This window comes from Aphelocoma coerulescens, unplaced genomic scaffold, assembly GCF_041296385.1.
Source record: "Aphelocoma coerulescens isolate FSJ_1873_10779 unplaced genomic scaffold, UR_Acoe_1.0 HiC_scaffold_486, whole genome shotgun sequence".
Taxonomy (NCBI): domain Eukaryota; kingdom Metazoa; phylum Chordata; class Aves; order Passeriformes; family Corvidae; genus Aphelocoma; species Aphelocoma coerulescens.
The window spans coordinates 1-26,365 of NW_027183830.1; the positions used below are offsets into that span (position 1 = coordinate 1).

Below are 26,365 nucleotides of genomic sequence, written 5' to 3' on the forward strand. Positions count from 1 at the left end.
TTTCCTGGCATTTTGGGCTTTTTCCCCCCGAATTTTTGGCCAATTTTCGGCCGATTTTTTGCGGTTTTTTCCCTGCGATTTTGGGTGGATTTTTTACAGAATTTTTGCAATTCTTTCCCGGGATTTTGGTGTTTTCCCCCCAGATTTTTGGCGGATTTTCCGCCAAATTTTTGTGTCTTTTTCCTGGCATTTTGGGCTTTTTCCCCCCAAATTTTTGGGGTTTTTTTCCTGGGATTTTGGGGTTTTTCCCCCCAAATTTTTGGCGGATTTTTGGCGGTTTTTTCCCTGGGATTTTGGGTGGATTTTTTACAGAATTTTTAGGGTTTTTTCCTGGCATTTTGGGCTTTTTCCCCCCAAATTTTTAGCAGAATTTTTGGGGCTTTTTCCCTGGGATTTTGGGTTTTTCCCCCCGAATTTTTAGCAGAATTTTTGGGTTTTTTTTTCCTGGGATTTTGGGCTTTTTCCCCCCGAATTTTTGGCCGATTTCCGGCCGATTTTCGGCGTTTTTTTCCCCGCGATTTGGGGTGCATTTCCCCGGATTTTTCCCAGGGTTTTTCCCAGCTTTCGGGGGGATTTTTCCGGAACTTTCCGCACCTGGATTTGGGTGCTCGAAGGTGAAGCAGGGCTGGGGTGGCGCCACCTGGTGGAAGTTGTGCAGCCGCACCACGTACGGGGTCTCGAACTGGGCCTGCAAAATTCCCCCAAATTTCCCCCAAATTTCCCCCCATTTTCCTCCTTCAAACCCCCATTTCCCCCCATTCTTCCATTTTCCCCAAAAATTTCCACATTTCAGCCCCAAATTTCCCCATTTCAGCCCCAAATTTCCCCATTTCAGCCCCAAATTTCCCCATTTCCCCCCAAATTTCCCCATTTTAACCCCAAATTTCCCCATTTTAGCCCCAAATTTCCCCATTTCAGCCCCAAATTTCCCCATTTCCCCCCAAATTTCCCCATTTTAACCCCAAATTTCCCCATTTCAGCCCCAAATTTCCCCATTTTAACCCAAATTTTCCCCATTTCAGCCCCAAATTTCCACATTTCAGCCCCAAATTTCCCCATTTTAGCCCCAAATTTCCCCATTTTAACCCCAAATTTCCCCATTTCAGCCCCAAATTTCCCCATTTCCCCCCAAATTTCCCCATTTTAACCCCAAATTTCCCCATTTCAGCCCCAAATTTCCCCATTTTAGCCCCAAATTTCCCCATTTTAGCCCCAAATTTCCCCATTTTAACCCAAATTTTCCCCATTTCAGCCCCAAATTTCCACATTTCAGCCCCAAATTTCCCCATTTTAGCCCCAAATTTCCCCATTTTAACCCCAAATTTCCCCATTTCAGCCCCAAATTTCCCCATTTCCCCCCAAATTTCCCCATTTTAACCCCAAATTTCCCCATTTCAGCCCAAAATTTCCCCATTTCCCCCCAAATTTCCTCATTTTAGCCCCAAATTTGCCCATTTCTGCCCCAATTTTCCCCATTTTAACCCCAAATTTCCCCATTTTAACCCCAATTTTCCCCATTTCAGCCCCAAATTTCCCCATTTTAACCCCAAATTTCCCCATTTTAACCCCAAATTTCCCCATTTCAGCCCGAAATTTCCCCATTTTAGCCCCAAATTTCCCCATTTTAGGCCCAAATTTCCCTCAATTCTTCTGTTTTTTCCTAATTTTAACCCCAAATTTCCCTTTCCCCCCAATTTTCCCCTTTTTTCCCCCCTTCCCCCCAAACATCCCCCTTTTTTCCCCCTTTCGCCCCAAATTTCCCTCTTTTTCCCCCCAAATTTCCCCTTTTCCCCCATTTTCCCCTTTTTTCCCCCCATTTCTCCCCAAATTTCCCCCTTTCCCCCCAGATTTCCCTCTTTTTTCCCCCAAATTTCCCCCCTTTTCTCCCATTTTCCCCCAGAATTTCCCCTTTTTCCCTTTTCCCCCATTTCTCCCCAAATTTTCCCTGAATTCCCCCCTATTTTCCCATTTTCCCCCAAATTCCCCCAAATTTCCCCCCAATTTCCCCCCAAATTTTCCCAATTTTTCCCCAATTTTCTCCCCAAATTTCCCCCTTTTTCCCCCACTTCCCCCCAATTTCCCCCCCAATTTTCCCATTTCCTCCCCAATTTTCCCCCATTTCCCCCCATTTCCCCCCAAATTTTCCCAATTTTCCCCCCAAATTTCCCCCCAATTTCCCTTTTCCCCCTTTTTCCCCCCAATTTTCCCCAATTCCCCCCAAATTTCCCCCCCAAATTCCCCCTTTTTCCCCCTTTTCCCCCCAAATTTCCCCCCAATTCTCCCCCAAATTTCCCCCCAATTTTCCCATTTCCTCCCCAATTTTCCCCCATTTCCCCCCAAATTTTCCCCCATTTCCCCCCAAATTTTCCCAATTTTCCCCCCAAATTTCCCCCTTTTTCCCCCACTTTCCCCCAAATTTCCCCCCAATTTTCCCCATTTCCCCCCAAATTTCCCCCCAAATTTTCCCCCCAAATTGCCCCTTTTCCCCCTTTCCCCCCAAATTCCCCATCCCCCCCAATTCCCCCATTTCCCCCCCATTTCCCCCCATTTCCCCCCCATTCCCCCCCATTTCCCCCCCCTTTTTCCCCCCTCCCCTGCCCGTTTTGCCCAAAATCGCCCTTTTTCGCCCCAAACCTCGGGGTGCCGGTCGTGCTCGCGGCAGCCCCGGACCTCGTTGTAGAGCTTCGAGGAGGACACGGGCGCCAGGAAGGAGGTGTAGGATTGGGGGATGGACACCCCGTCCGCTGCGTTTGGGGCCAAAAACCCCAAAATCGGGGCCGGGAAGGCGACCAGGGAGACCCCCCCGAGATCCCCGCGGCCTTTCCTGGCCCCAAAAGCCCCTTTTTTCCACCCAAAATTCCCTTTTTCTACCCAAAATCCTCTTTTCCTGACCCAAAATGCCCTTTTTTCCACCTAAAACCCCCTTTTTTCGCCCAAAATCCTCTTTTCCTGACCCAAAATCCCCTTTTTCCACCCAAAATTCCCTTTTTCAACCCAAAATCCCCTTTTTTCCACCTAAAATTCCCTTTTTTCCACCCAAAATCCTCTTTTCCTGACCCAAAATGCCCTTTTTTCCACCCAAAATTTCCTTTTTCAACCCAAAATCCCCTTTTTTCCACCTAAAATTCCCTTTTTTCCACCCAAAATTCCTTTTATTCCACCCAAAATCCCCTTTTTTCCACCTAAAATCCCCTTTTTTCGCCCAAAATCCTCCTTTTCTGACCCAAAATCCCTTTTTTCCACCCAAATCCCTTTTTTTTGACCCAAAATCCCCTTTTTCTACCCAAAATTCCCTTTTTCCCACCCAAAATCCCCTTTTTTCCACCCAAAATCCCCTTTTTTCCACCCTAAATCCCCTTTTTCTACCCAAAATCTTCTTTTTTCCACCCAAAATCCCTTTTTTCACCCAAATTTCCCTTTTTCTGTCCCCAAATCCCCTTTTTTTCACCCAAAATGCCCCTTTTTCAACCCAAAATCCCTTTTTTTTGACCAAAAATCCCCTTTTTCCACCCAAAATCCCCTTTTTTCCACCCAAAACTGCAGTTTTTCACCCCAAAACCCCCTTTTTTTACCCCCAAAATCCCCTTTTTTCCACCCAAAATCCCCTTTTTACCCCCAAATTTCCCTTTTTTATACCCAAAATTCCCATTTTTCCACCCAAAATCCCCATTTCCCCTTTTTTCCCCATTTTTTCCCAATTTTTCTCCCCAATTTTTTCCCTCTTTTTTCCCAAATTCTTTTCCCCACTCCCCCCTTTTCCTTCTCCCTTCCCCCACCCTTTCCCCCCATTTCCCAAAAAATTTTCCATTTTTCCCCCACTTTTGTGCCAAATTTCCCTTTTTTTCCCCCAAATTCATTCCCCCATTCCTTCCCCCATTTTTTCCCCATTTTTCCCAATTTTTCTCCCCAATTTTTTCCCGCTTTTTTCCCAGATTTTTTTCCCCACTCCCCACTTTTCCTTCTCCCTTCCCCCACCCTTTCCCCCCTTTTCCCCTAAAATTTTCCCATTTTTCCCCCACTTTTGTGCCAAATTTCCCTTTTTTTCCCCCAAATTCATCCCCCATTTTTCCCCATTTTCCCCATTTTTTCCCCATTTTCCACCCAATTTTTTCCCTCTTTTTTCCCCGATTTTTTTCCCCACTCCCCCCTTTTCCTTCTCCCTTCCCCCACCCTTTCCCCCCATTTCCCCTTCAATTTCCCCATTTCCCCCCCGCTTTTGTGCCGATTTTCCCCCGCCCTTCCCCCCATTTTCCCCCCGTTTTTTTCCCCGTTTTCGCTCATTTTTGCCCCGTTTTTGCCCGTTTTCGCCCGTTTTCTCCCCGTTTCTGCCCTCGCTCTCACCCTTGAGGCAGCCCCTGGCCCCGTCCAGGCACTCTGGGGACAGCTCGTTGTCCCCGAAGGAGCCCAGCAGCTCCGACACCACCAGGTCCGCCGGCTCCGGCGCCGCCCAGCCCCGCATGTCCCGCGACACCACCGACACCTGCGAGCCCCACTCCTCCCACTGGCAGTTCTCCAGCCTTCATTAGCGTTAATTAGCCTTAATTAGCTTAAATTAGCCTTAATCGGCTCGTTAATGGTCTTTAATTCCCGCCCTGATCGATTCCAATAAGGGATCGATAAAACCCCACTGATCAATAACCCTCCCGGGACCTCCCCCTGGTGGCTTTCCCTCCTTAATTAGCCCTAATTAGCCTTAATTAGCCTTTACTAGCCTTAATTAGCATTGATTAGTTCATTAATAGCTTTTAATTCCCACCCTGATCGATTCCGATAAGGGATCAATAAAACACCCGGGATCAATAACCCTCCCGGGACCTCCCCATGGTGGTTTTCCAGCCTTAATTAGCCCTAATTAGCCTTAGTTAGCCTTAATTAGCGTTAATTGGTTCATTAATAGCTTTTAATTCCCACCCTGATCGATTCCGATAAGGGATCAATAAAACCCCGGTGACCAATAACCCTCCCGGGACCTCCCCCTGGTGGCTTTCCAGCCTTAATTAACATTAATTAGCCTTAATTAGCATTAATTAGCATTAATCGGTTCGCTAACGGTCTTTAATTCCCGCCCTGATCGATCCCTATCGATCCTTATTGATCCCTATCAATCCCTATCAATCCCTATTGATCTCTATCGATCCCTATTGATCTCTATTGATCATTATCAATCTCTATCGATCCCTATTGACCCCTATCGATCCCTATGGACCCCTACTGATCCCTATTGATCGCTATCGATTCCTATCGATCTCTATTGATCTGTATCCATCCCTATCGATCCCTATTGACCCCTATTGATCCCTATTGATGTCTATCGATCCCGATCGATCCCGATCAATCTCCATCGATCCCTATTGATCCCTATTGGTGCTATCGCTCCCTATCGATCTCTGTTGATCCCTATCAATGTCTATCGATCCCTATCAATCCCTATTGATCCCTATCAATCCCTATCGCTCCCTATCGATCCCTATCGCTCCCTATCGATCCCTATCAATCTCTATCGATCCCTATTGATCTCTATTGATCATTATCAATCTCTATCGATCCCTATTGATCCCTATCAATCCCTATTGATCCCGATCAATTCCTATCCATCCCTATTGATCCCTATTGACCCCTATCAATCCCTATTAATCCCTACTGATCCCTATCAATTCCTATCTGTCCCTATTGATCCCTATCGATCCCTATCGGCCCCTATCGCCCCCTATCGCCCCCTATCGGCCCCTATCGATCCCTATCAATCTCTATCCATCCCTATTGATCTCTATTGATCCCTATCAATCTCTATCGATCCCTATCGGCCCCTATCGGCCCCTATCGATCCCTATCGGCCCCTATCGACCCCTATTGATCCCTATCGATCCCGAGGGGCCCGGCCCCGCCCCCGCTCACGTGACCACGGCGTTGGGGTTCTTCTCGACGGCGTAGAGCCGGACCCGGGCCCCGGCCTGGCGAGCGGCCCTGAGCACCGCGGCCACCAGCGGCCCCCGGCCGGCGCCCAGCACCATCACCACCCTGGGGGCACCCAAAAAACCCCAAATCAGCCCCAAAAATGGGGGCAGGAACCCCAAAACCACCCCAAAACCACCCCAGAAACCCCAAAATCAGCCCCAAAATCACCCCAAAATCACCCCAGAAACCCCAAAATCAGCCCCAAAATGGGGGCAGGAACCCCAAAAACCCCCAAAATCACCCCAGAAACCCCAAAATCAGCCCCAAAATCACCCCAAAATCACCCAAAATCACCCCAAAATCAGCCCCGGCCGGCGCCCAGCACCATCACCACCCTGGGGGCACCCAAAAAACCCCAAATCAGCCCAAAAATGGGGGCAGGAACCCCAAAAACCCCCAAAATCACCCCAGAAACCCCAAAATCAGCCCCAAAATCACCCCAAAATCACCCCAGAAACCCCAAAATCAGCCCCAAAATGGGGGCAGGAACCCCAAAAACCCCCAAAATCACCCCAGAAACCCCAAAATCAGCCCCAAAATCACCCCAAAATCACCCAAAATCACCCCAAAATCAGCCCCGGCCGGCGCCCAGCACCATCACCACCCTGGGGGCACCCAAAAAACCCCAAATCAGCCCAAAAATGGGGGCAGGAACCCCAAAAACCCCCAAAATCACCCCAAAACCACCCCAGAAACCCCAAAATCACCCAAAATAAACCCAAAATCAGCCCAAAATCACCCCAAAATCAGCCCCAGCCGGCGCCCAGCACCATCACCACCCTGGGGGCACCAAAATTATCCAAAATCAGCCCAAAAATGGGGGCAGGAACCCCAAAAACCCCCAAAATCACCCCAAAATCACCCCAAAAACCCCCAAAATCACCCCAGAAACCCCAAAATCAGCCCCAAAAATGGGGGCAGGAACCCCAAAAACCCCCAAAATCACCCCAAAATCACCCCAAAAACCCCCAAAATCACCCCAAAACCACCCCAGAAACCCCAAAATCAGCCCAAAATCAGCCCCGGCCGGCGCCCAGCACCATCACCACCCTGGGGGCACCCAAAAACCCCAAATCAGCCCCAAAAATGGGGGCAGGAACCCCAAAAACCCCCAAAATCACCCCAAATCACCCCAAAATCACCCCAAAATCACCCCAAAACCACCCCAGAAACCCCAAAATCAGCCCAAAATCACCCAAAATCACTCAAAATCACCCAAAATCAGCCCCAAAAATGGGGTCAGGAACCCCAAAACGCCCAAAATCACCCCAAAAACCCCAAAATCAGCCCCAAAAAAGGGTCAGGAGCCCAAAATTTGGGAATTTGAGGAGTTTGGGCCATTTCGGGGTGGATTTTGGGGCAGTTTTTGGGATTTTTGGGGCAGAATTTTGGGGATTTTGGGATTTTGGGGAATTTTGGGGATTCCGAGCTGATCTGGGGCCAATTTTGGGGCAAATTTGGGCGATTTTGGGGCAGATTTGAGGATTTCGGGGCGAATTTTGGGGGGAATTTGGGGCTTTTTGGGCCATTTTGGGGCAGATTTTGGGGAATTTGGGGTAGAATTCTGGGAATTCGGGAATTTTGGGAATTCTGAGCCGATCTGGGGCCGATTTTGGGGCGAATTTGGGCGATTTTGGGGCAGATTTGAGGATTTTGTGGCCGATTTTGGGGGGAATTTGGGGCTTTTTGGGCATTTTGGGGCGGATTTTGGGGAATTTGGGGTGGAATTTTGGGAATTTGGGGAATTTTGGGAATTTGAGGAATTCTGAGCCGATCTGGGGCCGATTTTGGGGCGAATTTGGGCGATTTTGGGGCAGATTCGAGGATTTCGTGGCCGATTTTGGGGGGAATTTGGGGCTTTTTGGGCCATTTTGGGGCAGATTTTGGGGAATTTGGGGTGGAATTTTGGGAATTTGGGGAATTTTGGGAATTTGAGGAATTCTGAGCCGATCTGGGGCCGATTTTGGGGCGAATTTGGGCGATTTTGGTGCAGATTTGAGGATTTTGTGGCCGATTTTGGGGGGAATTTGTGGCTTTTTGGGCCATTTTGGGGCGGATTTCGGGGCAGTTTTGGGGGGATTTTGGGGCGGAATTTGGGGAATTCGGGGAATTTTGGGAATTTTGGGGGTTCGGAGGGGATCTGGGGCCGATTTTGGGGCGAATTCGGGCGATTTTGGGCACTCACTGGACGTTGGTCTCGCGCTGCCCCTCGGGGACCCGATCCTGGAGGCACCGGAAGATGGCCTGGGGGGGGGGGATATGCAAATGTATGCAAATGAGGGGCGTGGCCATGCTGATTGTGCCGCTGTCCCGCCCCCCCATCCACGCCAGCAATGTAAATGAGGGGCGTGGCCTCAATTGCATATGCAAATGAGGCGCCAGCAGGCACCGATGTGTCTGGTTATGCTAATTAGGGGCGTGGTTATGCAAATTAGAAACGCCCGCCAACAAATGACGAGCGCGCCTATGCAAATGCTGCCCTTCTTTATGCAAATTAGGGCTGCTTCATGCAAATGAGAAGCGTGTACATGCAAATGAAGCTACAAGCTGCTTAATTGGCCACAAACGAGTGGCGAGAATATGCAAATTGCGCTAATCCCTATGCAAATTAAGGCCACGCCCATGTAAATGAGGCTGCTGCATGCAAATGAGGGCATTGTGATGCAAATCGGGGTGATGGGATCGCCGTTAGGATTGCTTATATGTAAATGAGTGCAACTGCTATGCAAATCACTGCCCAGCTTATGCAAATGAGAGGAGGAGTGGCGGATATTAACGCACGGAGGGCGTGGCCATGCAAATCATCGCCCTGAATATGCAGATCAGCTGGTTGAACGACGGCCATTCGACACGGCTAAGCAAATGGGCGTGTGATATGCAAATGAGATGCAAATCACCGCCAAGAGGCGTTGAAACCAGCGGGAAAGCAGGACTGGGCTATGCAAATGAGCTGGGATATGCAAATGAGATGCAAATCTCCTTCAAAAGGGCTTAAACCCGGCTCCAATTCGAGGAAGACTATGCGAATGAGGCTGATATGCAAATGACCACGGCGATACGCAAATGAGATGCAAATCAGCCGGGGGGGGGGGGCGTTAAACCCAGCGGCCAATCTGAATGTCTTCCGTGACATGCAAATGAGATGCAAATCAGCTCCACGCCGGGGTCAATCAGCGAGAAAAGCGACCGGCGCTACCAAAACGAGGCGGCATGCAAATGAGATGCAAATGAGCCTGCAGGAGACGTGGATGCCGTGGGAGATGCGAAGGGGGCGGAAATGAGATGCAAATAGGATGCAAATTAGATGCAGGCAATATGCAAATTAGCTGCACGCCGGGGTTAGTCAGCGAGAAAAGCGACCGGCGCTACAGGAACGAGGAAGGCGGCATGCAAATGAGATGCAAACGAGATGCAAATGGACCAGCGGGAGGCGCGGATGCCGTGGGAGATGCGAAGGGGGCGGAAATGAGATGCAAATAAGATGCTGGCAATATGCAAATTAGCTGCACGCCGGGGTTAGTCAGCGAAAGAAATGACTGGCGCTACCGGAACGAGCGAGGCGGCATGCAAATGAGATGCAAACGAGATGCAAATGGACCAGCGGGAGGCGCGGATGCCGTGGGAGATGCGAAGGGGGTGGAAATGAGATGCAAATCAGATGCAAATTAGATGCAGGCGATATGCAAATTAGCTGCACGCCGGGGTTAGCGAGAAAAGCGACCGGCGCTACTGGAACGAGGAAGGCGGCATGCAAATGAGATGCAAACGAGATGCAAACGGGCCCGCGGGAGGCGCGGAGGGGACGGGAATGAGACGGAAATGAGATGGAAATGAGATGCAAATGAGGGCACCTGCTGGTACTGGCAGTACTTGATGGGGTCCTTCTCGAACACCTCGTACGTCTGCGACTCCAGGTTGTCCATCAGCGGCTGCCGGGCCCCAAAATCCCGGGGTTTCCACCCAAATCGGCCCCGCCCACAAAGCCCCGCCCCCATCCCCGCTTTTCCCGCCAAAAATTTCCCGCTTTTCCCGCCAAAAAATTCCCGCTTTTCCTGCCAAAATTCCCGCTTTTCCTGCCAAAATCCCCGCTTTTCCCGCCAAAATTCCCGCTTTTCCCGCCAAAATCCCCGCTTTTCCACCCCAAATTCCCGCTTTTCCCGCCCAAAATCCCCGCTTTTCCCGCCAAAATTCCCCATTTTCTACCCAAAATTCCCACTTTCCCGCCAAAATTCCCCGCTTCTCCCGCCAAAATTCCTCCTTTTCCCGCCAAAAAATCCCCGCTTTTCCACCCCAAATTCCCGCTTTTCCTGCCCAAAATTCCCACTTTTCTCACTCAAAATTCCCGCTTCTTCCCGCCCAAAATCCCCGCTTTTCTACCCAAAATCCCCGCTTTTCCCGCCCAAAAAATCCCCCCTTTTCTGCCAAAATTCCCCATTTTCTACCCAAAATTCCCACTTTCCCGCCAAAATTCCCCGCTTTTCCCGCCCAAAATTCCCACTTTTCTCACTCAAAATCCCCGCTTTTCCACCCAAAATTCCCGCTTTTCCCGCAAAAAAATTCCAGCTTTTCCAGCCAAAATCCCCACTCTTCCCGCCAAAAAATTCCCAATTTCCTACCTGAAATTCCCACTTTTCCCACCCAAAATCCCCGCTTTTCCCCCAAAAATTCCCCACATTTCCCGCCCAAAATTCCCACTTTTCTCACTCAAAATTCCCGTTTTTCCCACCCAAAATCCCCGTTTTTCCTGCCAAAAAATCCCCGCTTTTCCCGCAAAAAAATTCTTAATTTTCTACCCAAAATTCCCACTTTTCCCGCCCCAAATCCCCGCTTTTCCTGCCAAAATTCCTGCTTTTCCCACCCAAAATTGCTGCTTTTCCCGCCCGAATTTTCCGCTTTTCCCGCCCAAAATTCTTACTTTTTTACCCAAAATCCCACTTCTCCCGCCAAAATTCCCGCTTTTCCCGCCCAAAATTCCCACTTTTCTCACTCAAAATTTCCGTTTTTCCCGCCAAAAAATCCCCGCTTTTCCCACCCAAAATCCCCGCTTTTCCCCCAAAAATTCCCCACATTTCCCGCCCAAAATTCCCACTTTTCCCACCCAAAATCCCCGTTTTTCCCGCCAAAATTCCCCACTCTTCCCGCCAAAAAATTCCCACTTTTCTCACTCAGAATCCCCGCTTTTCCACCCAAAATCCCTGGTTTTCTACCCAAAATCCCCGCTCTTCCCGCCAAAAAATTCCCACTTTTCCCGCCCAAAATGCCCCATTTTCTACCCAAAATTCCCCAATTTCTACCCCAAATTCCCATTTTTCACCCCGTTTTGACCAACATTCCTATTTTTCCCCCAAAATTCCCCCTTTTCCCACTCAAAATTCCCATTTACCCCTGATTTTGACCAAAATCCTCATTTTTTCCCCAAAATCCTCATTTCTACCCCAAAATCCCCATTTTTCCACCAAAATCCCCATTTCTTAGCCCAATTTTTCCCCCCAAATTTTCCTCATTCCCCCCCCCAAATCCCCATTTATCCAAAATTCCCCATTTTTCCCCCCAAATTCCCCATTTTTCCCCAAATTTCCCCTTTTCCCCCCAAAATCCTCATTTTTCCCCAAAACTCTCAATTTTTCCCCAAATTCCCACATTTTCCCCCAAATTTTCCCCAGTTTTCCACCCAAATTTCCCTTTTTTTCCCCCAAAAAGCCCCATTTTTATCCCAAATTCCTCATTTTTGCCCATTTTTGCCCCGTTTTGGACCCAAATTTCCCCAAAATCCCCTCCCAGGTGAGGCCCCGCCCCTCCCATTTAAGCCCCGCCCCTTTCTCACTAAGCCACGCCCCCTTCCTCTTTAATTTAACCCTTTCCTACCCCATTTTTACCCATTTTTGCCCATTTCTGACCCATTTTTTGCCCGTTTCTCACCCAAATTTCGCCCCCAAGCCCCGCCCCTTTAGGCCCCGCCCCCTCCCATTTAAGCCCCGCCCCTTTCTCACTAAGCCACGCCCCTTCCCCTTATTTTAACCCTTTCCTTCCCCATTCTGACCTACTTTTGCCCATTTTTGCCCATTTCTGACCCATTTTTCGCCCGTTTCTCACCCAAATTTCGCCCCCCCAGCCCCGCCCCTTTAGGCCCCGCCCCCCCCCGGCCAGGCCCCGCCCACCTGCAGCGGGCTCTGCAGGTAGTCCTCGTAGCCGCGGGCGTAGAGCTCGTAGGCCGAGGGCGGGGGCCGGTGCTGGCCCAGGTGCTCCAGGTACTGCAGGTAGGCCGAGAGCGGGCGGCCGCCGTGCCGGGGACAGCCCTGCAGGATGATCTGCACGTCCAGCTGCGGGGGAAACCAGTACGGACCAGTATAAACCAGTATGGACCAGTACGGACCAGTACGGACCAGTATAAGCCACGATAAACCAGGATAAACTGCTATGGACCAGTATGGACCAGTATGGACCAAGGCGGCCGCCGTGCCGGGGACAGCCCTGCAGGATGATCTGCACGTCCAGCTGCGGGGGAAACCAGTACGGACCAGTATAGACCAGTATGGACCAGTACGGACCAGTACGGACCAGTATAAGCCACGATAAACCAGGATAAACTGCTATGGACCAGTATGGACCAGTATGGACCAAGGCGGCCGCCGTGCCGGGGACAGCCCTGCAGGATGATCTGCACGTCCAGCTGCGGGGGAAACCAGGACGGACCAGTATAGACCAGTATGGACCAGTACGGACCAGTACGGACCAGTATAAGCCACGATAAACCAGGATAAACTGCTATGGACCAGTATGGACCAGTATGGACCAAGGCGGCCGCCGTGCCGGGGACAGCCCTGCAGGATGATCTGCACGTCCAGCTGCGGGGGAAACCAGGACGGACCAGTATAGACCAGTATGGACCAGTACGGACCAGTACGGACCAGTATAAGCCACGATAAACCAGGATAAACTGCTATGGACCAGTATGGACCAGTATGGACCAAGGCGGCCGCCGTGCCGGGGACAGCCCTGCAGGATGATCTGCACGTCCAGCTGCGGGGGAAACCAGTACGGACCAGTATAAACCAGTATGGACCAGTACGGACCAGTACGGACCAGTATAAGCCACGATAAACCAGGATAAACTGCTATGGACCAGTATGGACCAGTATGGACCAAGGCGGCCGCCGTGCCGGGGACAGCCCTGCAGGATGATCTGCATGTCCAGCTGCGGGGGAAACCAGTATGGACCAGTATAAACCAGTATGGACCAGTACAGACCAGTATAGAGCACTATAGAGCAGTATAACCTGCTATGGACCAGTATAGACCAGTACAAACTGATACAAACCAGTATGGACCAGTATGGACCGGTATGGACTAGTATGGGCCAGGGGGTCATCAGGACCAGGGAAACCAGTACAGACCAGTATGGACCAGTACGGACCAGTATCAACCACTATAAACCAGTATGGACACATAGGAACCAGTATAAACCAGTACGGAGCAGTGTCGGATCCTCCCAGTCCCTCCCAGTTCCCTCCCAATCACCTCCCAGTCCCTCCCAGTCCCCCCCAGTCCCTCCCAGTCCCTCCCAGTCCCTCCCAATCCCCTCCCAGTTCCCTCCCAATCCCCTCCCAATCCCCTCCCAGTCCCTCCCAGTCCCTCCCAGTTCCCCCCCAGTCCCTCCCAATCCCGTCCCAGTCCCTCCCAGTCCAAACCAATCCCCCCAAATCCCATTTTTCCCCCTTTCTCCTCCATTTTTAACCCTTTTTCTGCCGTTTTTTCCCCGTTTTTTCCCCCGCCGCTCCCTCCCAGTGTGTCCCAGTCCCTCCCAGTTCGTCCCAGTTTGCCCCAGTACCTTGAGCAGCTGCCCCAGCAGCCGCTGGTGCCCCCGGCCCAGCACTGGGAACCCCTTCTTGTTGGTGAGGAAGAGGCGGGTGGGGAGCAGCGCCGCCCTCACCGGCTCCCCCAGCCAGCGCGCCAGCGCCGGCGCCGACGGCAGGTCCGGGCCCAGCTCCAGGGCTGCGGGAAACCAGTACGGACCAGTATAAACCAGTATGGACCAGTATGGACCAGTACGGAGCCGTATAAGGCATTAGAATGGCTCCAAACCAGTACAAACCAGTATAAACCAGCATAGGGGTGAGTTAGGGCCTAGATTTCTGCCAGATCAGCCCAGTATGAACCAGTTTAAACCAGTATAAACCAGTATAAACCACTATAAACCAGTACAAACCACTATGGACCAGTATAAGGCACTAGAATGGCTCCAAACCACTTCAAACCAGTCCAAACCAGTACAACCTGGCTCCCCCAGCCAGCGCGCCAGCGCCGGCGCCGACGGCAGGTCCGGGCCCAGCTCCAGGGCTGCGGGAAACCAGTACAGACCAGTATAAACCAGTATGGACCAGTACGGAGCCGTATAAGGCATTAGAATGGCTCCAAACCAGTTCAAACCAGTATAAACCAGTATAGGGGTGAGTTAGGGCCTGGATTTCTGCCAGTACAGACCAGTAGGAACCCTTACAAACCACTATAAACCAGTACAGACCAGTATGAACCACTATAAACCAGTACAAACCAGTACAGAGCGGTATAAGGCACTAGAATGGCGCTAAACCAGTTCAAACCAGTTTAAACCAGTATAGGGGTGAGTTAGGACCTGGATTTCTGCCAGTTCAGACCAGTAGGAACCAGTTTAAACCGGTATGAACCAGTACAAACCAGTATGGACCAGTACAAGCCAGTACAGAGCAGTATAAGGCACTAGAATGGCTCCAAACCAGTTCAAACCAGTACAAACCAGTATAGGGGTGAGTTAAGACCTGGATTTTTGCCAGTTCAGCCCAGTAGGAACCAGTACAAACCACTATAAACCAGTACAAACCACTATAAACCAGTATGGACCAGTATGGACCAGTACAAGCCAGTACGGAGCAGTATAAGGCACTAGAATGGCTCCAAACCAGTTCAAACCAGTTCAAACCAGTACAACCCGGCTCCCCCAGCCAGCGCGCCAGCGCCGGCGCCGACGGCAGGTCCAGGCCCAGCTCCAGGGCTGCGGGAAACCAGTACGGACCAGTATAAACCAGTATGGACCAGTATGGACCAGTACAGAGCAGTGTAAGGCACTAGAATGGCTCCAAACCAGTTCAAACCAGTCCAAACCAGTACAACCCGGCTCCCCCAGCCAGCGCGCCAGCGCCAGCGCCGACGGCAGGTCCGGGCCCAGCTCCAGGGCTGCGGGAAACCAGTACGGACCAGTATAAACCAGTATGGACCAGTATGGACCAGTACAGAGCAGTGTAAGGCACTAGAATGGCTCTAAACCAGTTCAAACCAGATCAAACCAGTATAGGGGTGAGTTAGGACGTGGATTTCTGCCAGTTCAGCCCAGTATGAACCAGTACAAACCACTATAAACCAGTATAAACCACTATAAACCAGTATGGACCAGTACGGAGCAGTGTAAGGCACTAGAATGGCTCCAAACCAGTTCAAACCAGTCCAAACCAGTATAGGGGTGAGTTAGGACTTGGATTCCTGCCAGTTGACCCCAGTAAGAACCAGTTTAAACCAGTATAAACCACTATAAACCACTATAAACCAGTATAAACCACTATGGACCAGTATAAGGCACTAGAATGGCTCCAAACCAGTTCAAACCAGTATAAACCAGCATAGGGGTGAGTTAGGGCCTAGATTTCTGCCAGATCAGCCCAGTATGAACCAGTTTAAACCAGTATAAACCAGTATAAACCACTATAAACCAGTATGGACCAGTACAGAGCTGTATAAGGCACTAGAATGGCTCTAAACCAGTTCAAACCAGTCCAAACCAGTACAACCCGGCTCCCCCAGCCAGCGCGCCAGCGCCGGCGCCGACGGCAGGTCCGGGCCCAGCTCCAGGGCTGCGGGAAACCAGTACGGACCAGTATAAACCAGTATGGACCAGTATGGACCAGTACAAACCAGTACGGAGCAGTATAAGGCACTAGAATGGCTCCAAACCAGTTCAAACCAGTATAAACCAGCATAGGGGTAAGTTAGGGCCTAGATTTCTGCCAGATCAGCCCAGTATGAACCAGTTTAAACCAGTATAAACCAGTATAAACCACTATAAACCAGTATAAACCACTATGGACCAGTATAAGGCACTAGAATGGCTCCAAACCACTTCAAACCAGTCCAAGCCAGTACAACCCGGCTCCCCCAGCCAGCGCGCCAGCGCCGGCGCCGACGGCAGGTCCGGGCCCAGCTCCAGGGCTGCGGGAAACCAGTACGGACCAGTATAAACCAGTATGGACCAGTATGGACCAGTATGAACCAGTATAAGGCACTAGAATGGCTCCAAACCAGTTCCAACCAGTACAAACCAGTATAGGGGTGAGTTAGGGCCTGGATTTTTGCCAGTTCAGCCCCGTATGAACCAGTTTAAACCAGTATGAACCAGTAGAAACCAGTACAGGCCAGTATAAACCACTATGGACCAGTATAAGGCACTAGAATGGCTCCAAACCAGTCCAAACCAGTATAGGGGTGAGTTAAGACCTGGATTTTTGCCAGATCAGCCCAGTAGGAACCAGTAGAAACCAATACAAACCAGTATAAACCAGTATGGACCAGTATAAACCACTATAGACCAGTATAAGGCACTAGAATGGCTCCAAACCAGTTCAAACCAGTTTAAACCAGTATAGGGGTGAGTTAGGACCTGGATTTTTGCCAGTTCAGCCCAGTAGGAACCAGTACAAACCACTACAAACCAGTATGGACCAGTATGAACCAGTACAAACCACTACAGACCAGTATAAGGCACTAGAGTGGCTCCAAACCAGTTCAGACCAGTACAAACCAGTATAGGGGTTAGGCCCTACCTTTCTATGCAAATCGCTCGAGGCCCCACCCCTTTATGCAAATCCCACCCCAAACCCCGCCCCTTTATGCAAATCTCGCCCACTGAGGCCCCACCCCCTTATGCAAATCCTGCTCTGAAGCCCCACCCCTTTATGCAAATGAACACATTTTCAGGCAAGGCCCCACATCTTTATGCAAATCCCGCCTTGAGGCCCCGCCCCTTTATGCAAATCACCCCAAGGCCTCACTTTTTTATGCAAATCCCGCCCGTTGAGGCCCCACCCCTTTATGCAAATTGCCCTGAGGCCCCACCCGTTTATGCAAATCCCACCTTAAGGTCCCTCCCCTTTATGCAAATCCCGCCCCAAGGCCCCACCCTTTTATGCAAATCACCACAAGGCCCTGCCCCTTTATGCAAATCCTGCCCTGAGGCCCCACCCCTTTATGCAAATCCCACTCAATGCCCCACATCTTTATGCAAATCCCACCCGATGCCCCGCCCCTTTATGCAAATCCCACCCGTTGAGGCCCAACCCCTTCGTGCAAATCGCCCCGAGGCCCCGCCCCTTTATGCAAATCCCACGTCGAGGCCCCGCCCCTTTATGCAAATCGCCCCCGCGGCCCCGCCCCTCACCCAGCGCCACGCGTTTGTTGTAGTCCAGCAGCGTCCGGAAGTTGTGCCACCTGCGGGACCCAAAACGGCCCAAATTCACCCCAAAATCAGCCCAAATCAACCCAAAATCTGCCCAAATCAACCCAAACTGAGCCAAAACCCACCCAGGAACCCCAAAACATCCAAAAATCAGCCCAGAATGGCCCCAAATCAGCCCAAAATCAGCCCAAAATCCACCCAGGAACCCTGAAATGGCCCCAAATCAACCCAAAATCCACCAAAATCAACCCAAACTGAGCCGAAACCCACCCAGGAACCCCAAAACGGCCCCAAATCAGCCCAAAATCAACCCAAATCAACCCAAAATCCGCCAAAATCAACCCAAACTGAGCCGAAACCCACCCAGGAACCCCAAAACGGCCCAAATTCACCCCAAAATCAGCCCAAATCAACCCAAAATCTGCCCAAATCAACCCAAACTGAGCCGAAACCCACCCAGGAACCCCAAAACGGCCCCAAATCAGCCCAAAATCAGCCCAAAATCAACCCAAATCAACCCAAAATCCGCCAAAATCAACCCAAAATCCGCCAAAATCAACCCAAAATCCGCCGAAACCCACCCAGGAACCCCAAAACGGCCCCAAATCAGCCCAAAATCAGCCCAAAATCAACCCAAATCAACCCAAAATCCGCCAAAATCAACCCAAACTGAGCCGAAACCCACCCAGGAACCCCAAAACGGCCAAAAATCGGCCCCAAATCACCCCAAAATCACCCCAAAATCTGCCCAAATCAACCCAAAATGAGCCAAAACCCACCCAGGAACCCCAAAACGGCCCAGATTCACCCCAAAATCCACCAAAATCAACCCAAAATGAGCCGATAATCCACCCAAGAACCCGGAATCTCCCAAATTCCCCCCAAAATCCCCAGTTTTTCCCCAAAAATCCCCATTTTTCCCCCAAATTTCCCATTTTTTATCCCAAATTTCCCATTTTTGCCCAAAATCCCCATTTTCCTCCAAAAATCCCCATTTTTAGCCCCAAAATCCCTGTTTTTCTCCCAAATTTCCCGTTTTTCCCCCAAATTCCCTGGTTTCCCCCAAAATCCCCACTTTTGCCCAAAATCCCCCTTTTGCCCAAAATCCCCCTTTTTCCCCCCAAAATCCCCTTTTTGCCCAAAAATCCCCTTTTTGCCCAAAATCCCCCTTTTCCCCCCAAAATCCCCTTTTTGCCCAAAATCCCCTTTTCCCCCCAAAATCCCCCTTTGCCCAAAATCCCCCTTTTTCCCCCCAAAATCCCCTTTTCCCCAAAATCCCCTTTTTGCCCAAAATCCCCCTTTTTCACCCCAAAATCCCCCTTTTGCCCAAAATCCCCTTTTTCCCCCCAAAATTCCCCCTTTTTCCCCCCAAAATCCCCTTTTTCCCCCAAAATCCCCTTTTTCCCCCCAATCCCCTTTTTGCCCAAAATCCCCCTTTTTTCACCCAAAATCCCCTTTTTGCCCAAAATCCCCTTTTTGCCCAAAATCCCCCTTTTTCCCCCAAAATCCCCTTTTTCCCCCCAAAATCCCCTTTTTGCCCAAAATCCCCTTTTTCCCCCCAAAATCCCCTTTTTGCCCAAAATCCCCCTTTTTCCCCCCAAAATCCCCTTTTTCCCCCCAATCCCCCTTTTTGCCCAAAATCCCCATTTTCCCCCAAAATCCCCCTTTTTCCCCCAAAATCCCCTTTTTGCCCAAAATCCCCCTTTTTCCCCCAAAATCCCCTTTTTGCCCAAAATCCCCTTTTTCCCCCCAAAATCCCCTTTTTCCCCCCAATCCCCCTTTTTGCCCAAAATCCCCATTTTCCCCCCAAAATCCCCCTTTTGCCCAAAATCCCCCTTTTTCCCCCAAAATCCCCTTTTTCCCCCCAATCCCCATTTTTGCCCAAAATCGCCCTTTTTCGCACCATTCCCACGTCCTCTCCTCGTTGCCGCCCTCGGGGGGCGGGGCCTCGTTGCCGATGACGTCATCGCGGCCGTCCTCGGGCGCCACCAGCGGCACCTGCACCCAGAACTGCCCAGTACCGACCAGTAAGGACCAGTACGGACCGGTACGGACCGGTATAAACCGGTATGGACCAGTATGGACCAGTATGGACCAGTATGGACCGGTATAAACCAGTATGGACCATTAAGGACCGGTATGGACCAGTATGGACCAGTAGAGACCGCTATAAACCAGTATGGACCAGTATGGACCAGTATGGACCATTAAGGACCGGTATGGACCAGTATGGACTGGTATGGACCAGTATGGACCAGTATGGACCATTAAGGACCGGTATGGACCAGTATGGACCAGTATAAACCAGTATGGATCAATACAGACTGGTATGGACTGGTATAAACCAGTATGGACCATTAAGGACCGGTATGCACCAGTATGGACCAGTATGGACCAGTATAAACCAGTATGGATCAGTACAGACCGGTATGGACTGGTATAAACCAGTATGGACCAGTACGAACCAGTACGGACTGGTAAGGACCAGTACGGACCAGTACGGACCGGTAAGGACCAGTATGGACCAGTATGGACCGGTACGGACCAGTATGGACCAGTATGGACCAGTATAAACCAGTACGGGCCAGTACGGACCAGTACGGACCAGTAAGGAGCAGTACGGACCAGTATAGACCAGTATGGACCAGTAGGGACCAGTATAAAGCAGTACAGACCAGTACAAACCAGTAGGGTCCAATAAGGGACTGGGGACCTCCCAGTGACCCCCTGGAGCCGTCCCAGTTCCTCCCAGTCCCTCCCAGTCCCCTCCCAGTTCCCTCCCAGTTCATCCCAGTCCCTCCCAGTCCCCTCCCAGTTCATCCCAGTCCCTCCCAGTCTCTCGCAGTAACCCCAGGCCCCAAACCAGTACAAACCAGTAAGGAAATACCACAAACCAGTCACTCCCAGTCCCTCCCAGTTCCCTCCCAGTCCCTCCCAGTCCCCTCCCAGTCCCTCCCAGTCCCTCCCAGTCCCTCCCAATCCCCCCAAATCCCCATTTTTAACCCTTTCTCCTCCATTTTTCACCCGTTTTTCACCGTTTTTTCCCCTCCCAGTCGCTCCCAGTCCCTCCCAGTCGCTCCCAGTCCCTCCCAGTCGCTCCCAGTCCCTCCCAGTACCTGTGTGGAGTGGTGCCCGCAGTGCAGGTGGGCGCTGAGCCCCCGCGCCAGGTTGGGGTTGTGCCCCCCCCTGAGGGGCACCAGGTGAGCGGCCAGGCCCAGGTAGGCCCCGAAATCCAACTCCTGCCGCAGGGCCTGGGGCCCACAATTCCCAAATTTAGCCCAAAATTATCCCAAAATTACCCCGGAATTCCCAAAATTCCCCAAAATCCCCCCAAATTCCCCCAAAATTCCCCCAAAACCCCGCTCGGAACCCGGCGGAATTGGCAGAGTTCAGCCCCAAATCCGCCCAAATTCAGCCCAAAATCCGCCCAAAATGCAGGGCCTGGAGCTCAGAATTCCCAAATTTAGCCCAAAATTATCCCAAAATTCCCGAAATTCCCGGAATTCCCAAAAATTTCCCCAAAATCCTGCTTGGAACTCAGTGGAATTCCCAGAACTCCGCCTTAAATTCTGCCCCAAATCCACCCAAATTCAGCCCAAAATCCGCCCAAAATGCAGGGCCTGGAGCTCGGAATTCCCAAATTTAGCCCAAAATTATCCCAAAATTACCTCGGAATTCCCAAAATCCCCAAAATCCCCCCAAATTCCCCCCAAAATTCCCCCAAAATTCCCCCAAAACCCCGCTCGGAACCCGGCGGAATTGGCAGAGTTCAGCCCCAAACCCGCCCAAATTCAGCCCAAAATCCGCCCAAAATGCAGGGCCTGGGGCCCGGAATTCCCAAATTTATCCCAAAAATTCCCAAATTTATCCCCAAATTACCCCAGAATTCCCAAAATTCCCTAAAATCCCCCCAAAATCCCGCTCGGAACCCGGCAAAATTCCCAGAATTCCACCTTAAATTCTGCCCCAAATCCGCCCAAATTCAGCCCAAAATCTGCCCAAAATGCAGCTCCCGGAGCTCAGAATTCCCAAATTTATCCCAAACATTCCCAAAATTCCCAAAATTCCCCCAAATCCTCCCCCAAATCCCTCTGAATGAACCCAAACCCCCCCAAACTTTCCCCCAAAATGGACCCAAAAACTCCCAAAAATGCCCCAAAATTGCCCCCAGATGGACCCAAAAATTCCCCAAAAATTCCCCAAAATGCCCCAAAATGCCCCAAATTGCCCAAATTGCCCGGAAATTGCCCCAAATCCGCGCTCACTTTCTGGGAGTTGCTCCGGACGTGCTCCAGGGGCGAATCCGGGCGGATCCAGGGCGAGAGCTTCCCCACGATGAGGGTGTTCCAGTCTGGGCCCCAAAACGCCCCAAATTCACCCCAAAATCCAACTCGGGGACCCCAAAACGCCCCAAATTCACCCCAAAACGCCCCAAATTCACCCCAAAATCCAACTCAAGGACCCCAAATTCACCCCAAAATCCACCTCAGGAACCCAAATTCACCCCAAAATCCAACTCGGGGAGCCCAAAATGCCCCAAATTCACCCCAAAATGCCCCAAATTCACCCCAAAATCCAACTCGGGGACACCGAAATGCCCCAAATTCACCCCAAAATCCACCCCAGGGACCCCAAAATGCCCCAAATTCACCCCAAAATGCCCCAAATTCACCCCAAAATGCCCCAAATTCACCCCAAAATCCACCCCAGGGACCTCAAAATGCCCCAAATTCACCCCAAAATGCCCCAAATTCCCCCCAAAATCCAACTCGGGTACCCCAAAATGCCCCAAATTCACCCCAAAATCCACCTCAGGAACCCAAATTCGCCCCAAAATCCAACCAGGAACCCCAAAATGCCCCAAATTCACCCCAAAACGCCCCAAATTCCCCCCAAAATCCAACCAGGAACCCCAAAATGCCCCAAATTCACCCCAAAATCCAACTCAGGAACCCCAAAATGCCCCAAATTCACCCCAAAATCCACCCCAGGGACCTCAAAATGCCCCAAATTCACCCCAAAATGCCCCAAATTCATCCCAAAATGCCCCAAATTCACCCCAAAATGCCCCAAATTCACCCCAAAATCCAACCAGGGACCCCAAAATGCCCCAAATTCACCCCAAACCAGATCCCCCCAATCCCCTTTCACCCCTCCCAGTCCAAACCAGTATAAACCAGTCCAAACCAGTCCAAACCAGTAACCCCAAATCCCCATTTTAACCCTTCCTCCTCCATTTTTCTCCATTTTCCCCCCTCCCAGTTTGTCCCAGTCCCTCCCAGTCCCTCCCAGTTTGTCCCAGTCCCTCCCAATCCCCTCCCAGTCCCTCCCAGTTTGTCCCAGTTCCCTCCCAGTTTATCCCAGTTTGTCCCAGTCCCCTCCCAGTTTATCCCAGTCCCCTCCCAGTCCCTCCCAGTTTGTCCCAGTCCCTCCCAGTTTGTCCCAGTTCCCTCCCAATCCCTCCCAGTTTGTCCCAGTTCCCTCCCAGTCCCTCCCAGTTTGTCCCAGTCCCTCCCAGTTTGTCCCAGTTCCCTCCCAATCCCTCCCAGTTTGTCCCAGTTCCCTCCCAGTTCCCTCCCAGTTGCTCCCAGTTCCTCTCAGTTTGTCCCAGTCCCTCCCAGTTTATCCCAGTCCCCTCCCAATCCCCTCCCAGTCCCTCCCAGTTTATCCCAGTCCCCTCCCAGTCCCTCCCAGTTTGTCCCAGTCCCTCCCAATCCCCTCCCAGTCCCTCCCAGTTTATCCCAGTTCCCTCCCAGTCCCTCCCAGTCCATCCCAGTCCCTCCCAGTTTATCCCAGTCCCCTCCCAGTCCCTCCCAGTTTATCCCAGTCCCCTCCCAATCCCCTCCCAGTCCCTCCCAGTTTATCCCAGTCCCCTCCCAGTCCCTCCCAGTTTGTCCCAGTCCCTCCCAATCCCCTCCCAGTCCCTCCCAGTTTATCCCAGTCCCTCCCAGTTTATCCCAGTCCCTCCCAGTTTATCCCAGTCCCCCCAAACCCCCACTTTTCCCCCTTTCTCCTCCATTTTTAACCCTTTTTCCGCCGTTTTTTCGCCGTTTCTCCCCTCCCAGCCCCTCCCAGTTCGTCCCAGTCGCTCCCAGTTTGTCCCAGTTTGTCCCAGTTGCTCCCAGTGCCGCTGACCTCTGCCGGCCAGCACCAGGTCCGAGCGGGTCTGGGGTCCCGGGCGGTCCCGCGCCGGCTCCAGGCCGAACTCGCGCCGGTGCCGGGGGTGGAAGAGCGGGATGCAGAGGAAATCGAACCTGGGGAAACTGGGATGGACTGGGAGGCACTGGGAGCGACTGGGGCGGGGGACTGGGAGGGGCTGGGAGGGACTGGGATAGACTGGGAGGGACTGGGAGGGACTGGGGGGCAACTGGGAGGGACTGGGGGGGACTGGGAGGGACTGGGGGGGGGACTGGGAGGGGCTGGGAGGGGCTGGGAGGGACTGGGAGCGACTGGGGGGGGTACTGGGAGGGACTGGGAGGGACTGGGGGGCAACTGGGAGGGACTGGGAGGGACTGGAAGGTTACTGGGAGTGACTGGTTTATACTGGGAGGGGACTGGTTTGGACTGGTTTGCACTGGCAGGGACTGGGAGGGACTGGGAGGGAACTGGGAGCGACTGGGGAGGGATTGGGAGGGGCTGGGAGGGACTGGGAGGGACTGGGAGGAACTGGGACAATCTGGGACAATCTGGGACAAACTGGGACAAACTGGGACAAACTGGGAGGGACAAGAAGGTGATTGGGAGGGAACTGGTAGGGACTGGGAGGGACTGGGAGGGAACTGGGAGGGATTGGGAGGGACTGGGAGTGAACTGGGAGGGACTGGGAGGGACTGGGAGGGACTGGGAGGGACTGGGAGGGACTGGGAAGGGTTTGGGACAAACTGGGAGGGAACTGGGAGGGACTGGGAGGGACTGGGTTATACTGGGAGGGACTGGGAGGGGATTGGGAGGGACTGGGAGGGGATTGGGAGGGACTGGGACAAACTGGAACAAACTGGCAACAAACTGGGACAAACGGGGAGGGGTTTGGGACAAACGGGGATGGACTGGGAGGGAACTGGGACAAACTGGGAGCAAACTGGGAGGGGGGATTTGGGGTCCCTGAGGGAATTTGGGAGATCCTGAGGGGATTGGGGGGAATTTGGGGGGATTTGGGAATTCCTGAGGGGATTTTTGGGGATCCCTGAGGGGATTTAGGGGAATTTGGGGGGGATTTTGGGGATCCCTGAAGGAATTTGGGGGTCCCTGAGGGGATTTGGGGATCCTTGAGGGGGATTTGGGGATCCCTGAGGGGATTTAGGGGAATTTGGGGGGGGATTTTGGGGATCACTGAAGGAATTTGGGGGTCCCTGAGGGGATTTGGGGATCCTTGAGGGGGATTTGGGGGATCCTGAGGGGATTTGGGGGAATTTGGGGGGGATTTTGGGGATCCCTGAAGGAATTTGGCGGTCCCTGAGGGGATTTGGGGATCCTTGAGGGGGATTTGGGGGATCCCTGAGGGGATTTGGGGATCCCTGAGGGGATTTAGGGGAATTTGGGGGGGATTTTGGGGATCCCTGAAGGAATTTGGGGGTCCCTGAGGGGATGTGGGGGATCCCTGAGGGGATCTGGGAATTCCAGAAGGAATGTGGCGATCCATGAGGGGATTTGGGGGATCCCTGAGGAGATTTGGGGATCCTTGAGAGGATTTGGGGTCCCTGAGGGGATTTGGGAGATCCATGAGGGGATTTGGGGGATCCCTGAGGAGATTTGGGGATCCTTGAGAGGATTTGGGGTCCCTGAGGGGATTTGGTGATCCTTGAGGGGATTTGGGGGATCCCTGAGGGGATTTGGGGTCCCTGAGAGGATTTGGGGGATCCCTGAAGGGATTTGGGAGATCCCTGAGGCGATCTGAGGATTCCATAGGGAATGTGGCGATCCCTGAGGGGATTTGGGGGATCCCTGAGGGGATTTGGGGTCCCTGAGAGGATTTGGGAGATCCCTGAAGGGATTTGGGGGATCCCTGAGGCGATCTGAGGATTCCATAAGGAATGTGGCGATCCCTGAGGGGATTTGGGGGATCCCTGAGGGGATTTGGGGTCCCTGAGAGGATTTGGGGGATCCCTGAAGGGATTTGGGAGATCCCTGAGGCGATCTGAGGATTCCATAAGGAATGTGGCGATCCCTGAGGGGATTTGGGGATCCCTGAGGGGATTTGGGGTCCCTGAGAGGATTTGGGAGATCCCTGAGGGGATTTGGGGATCCCTGAGGGGATTTGGAGATTCCGGACAGGGTTTGAGGCTCCCACGGGCGGTTTGGGCCCTCCCCGGCGCACGAGGGGGGTGGAGGGGGGGGGGAATTTCAAGGAAGGTTTTTAAGGCTCCCGAATGGGATTTTTGGGATCTTTTTTGGGGTTTTGGGGGGGTCCCGCTCTCACCCCTGCCTGGCCACGGCCCCCAGCGCTCCCGCCACCTCCGGGACGCAGCTCAGGTCGCGGCCTGAGGAGACGCGAGCGGCGCCCGCCGCTCCCGGCCCCGCCGCCATCGCTGCGCTTCTGCTCCCGCCCCCTCCGTGAGGCGGCGGCCAATCAGCGCCGAGCCCGCCTCCCGCGCGGCCAATAGGAGAGCGAATCTGCGCTGTCAATCAAAACGCAGGCGCTGCGCCCGCCTACGGCGAACGGGGAGCCAATAGGAGAGCGCGGAGAGGCGTCAATCACGGCGGAGGCGGGAATACCGCAGCCAATGGGAGAGCGCGGGGCTGGCCGTCAATCAAGGCAGTGGCGGGAAGGTGAATCCCGCCCCCGGCGGGGCTTGCAGCCAATAGAAACGCGCTCTCAGCTGTCAATCAAGACGAAGAGCGCCGGGCACGCCCACAAGAGGCTCTGGACCAATGAGAGCGCTCTGCGAGCTGTCAATCACCGCGGCAGGCGGCGCGCCCTGCCTGTCAATCACC

General features: G+C 52.5%; 1 protein-coding gene across 1 annotated transcript; it reads right to left on the reverse strand.

Moving 5' to 3' along the window:
• Positions 1–594: 594 nt before the first annotated feature.
• On the reverse strand, positions 595–25,965 carry LOC138101804 (protein arginine N-methyltransferase 5-like; the record flags this gene model as incomplete). Its single annotated transcript, XM_068999585.1, has 14 exons — positions 25,851–25,965; positions 23,570–23,688; positions 21,700–21,785; positions 20,551–20,685; positions 19,338–19,444; positions 17,417–17,466; positions 13,784–13,947; positions 12,114–12,275; positions 9,807–9,884; positions 8,141–8,199; positions 5,896–6,018; positions 4,342–4,517; positions 2,635–2,744; positions 595–688 (listed from the first exon to the last, which is right to left on the reverse strand). Coding segments are annotated over exons 1-14 (1,570 nt in total), but the record flags the coding sequence as incomplete, so codon positions are not given.
• Between the last annotated feature and the right edge of the window lie 400 nt (positions 25,966–26,365).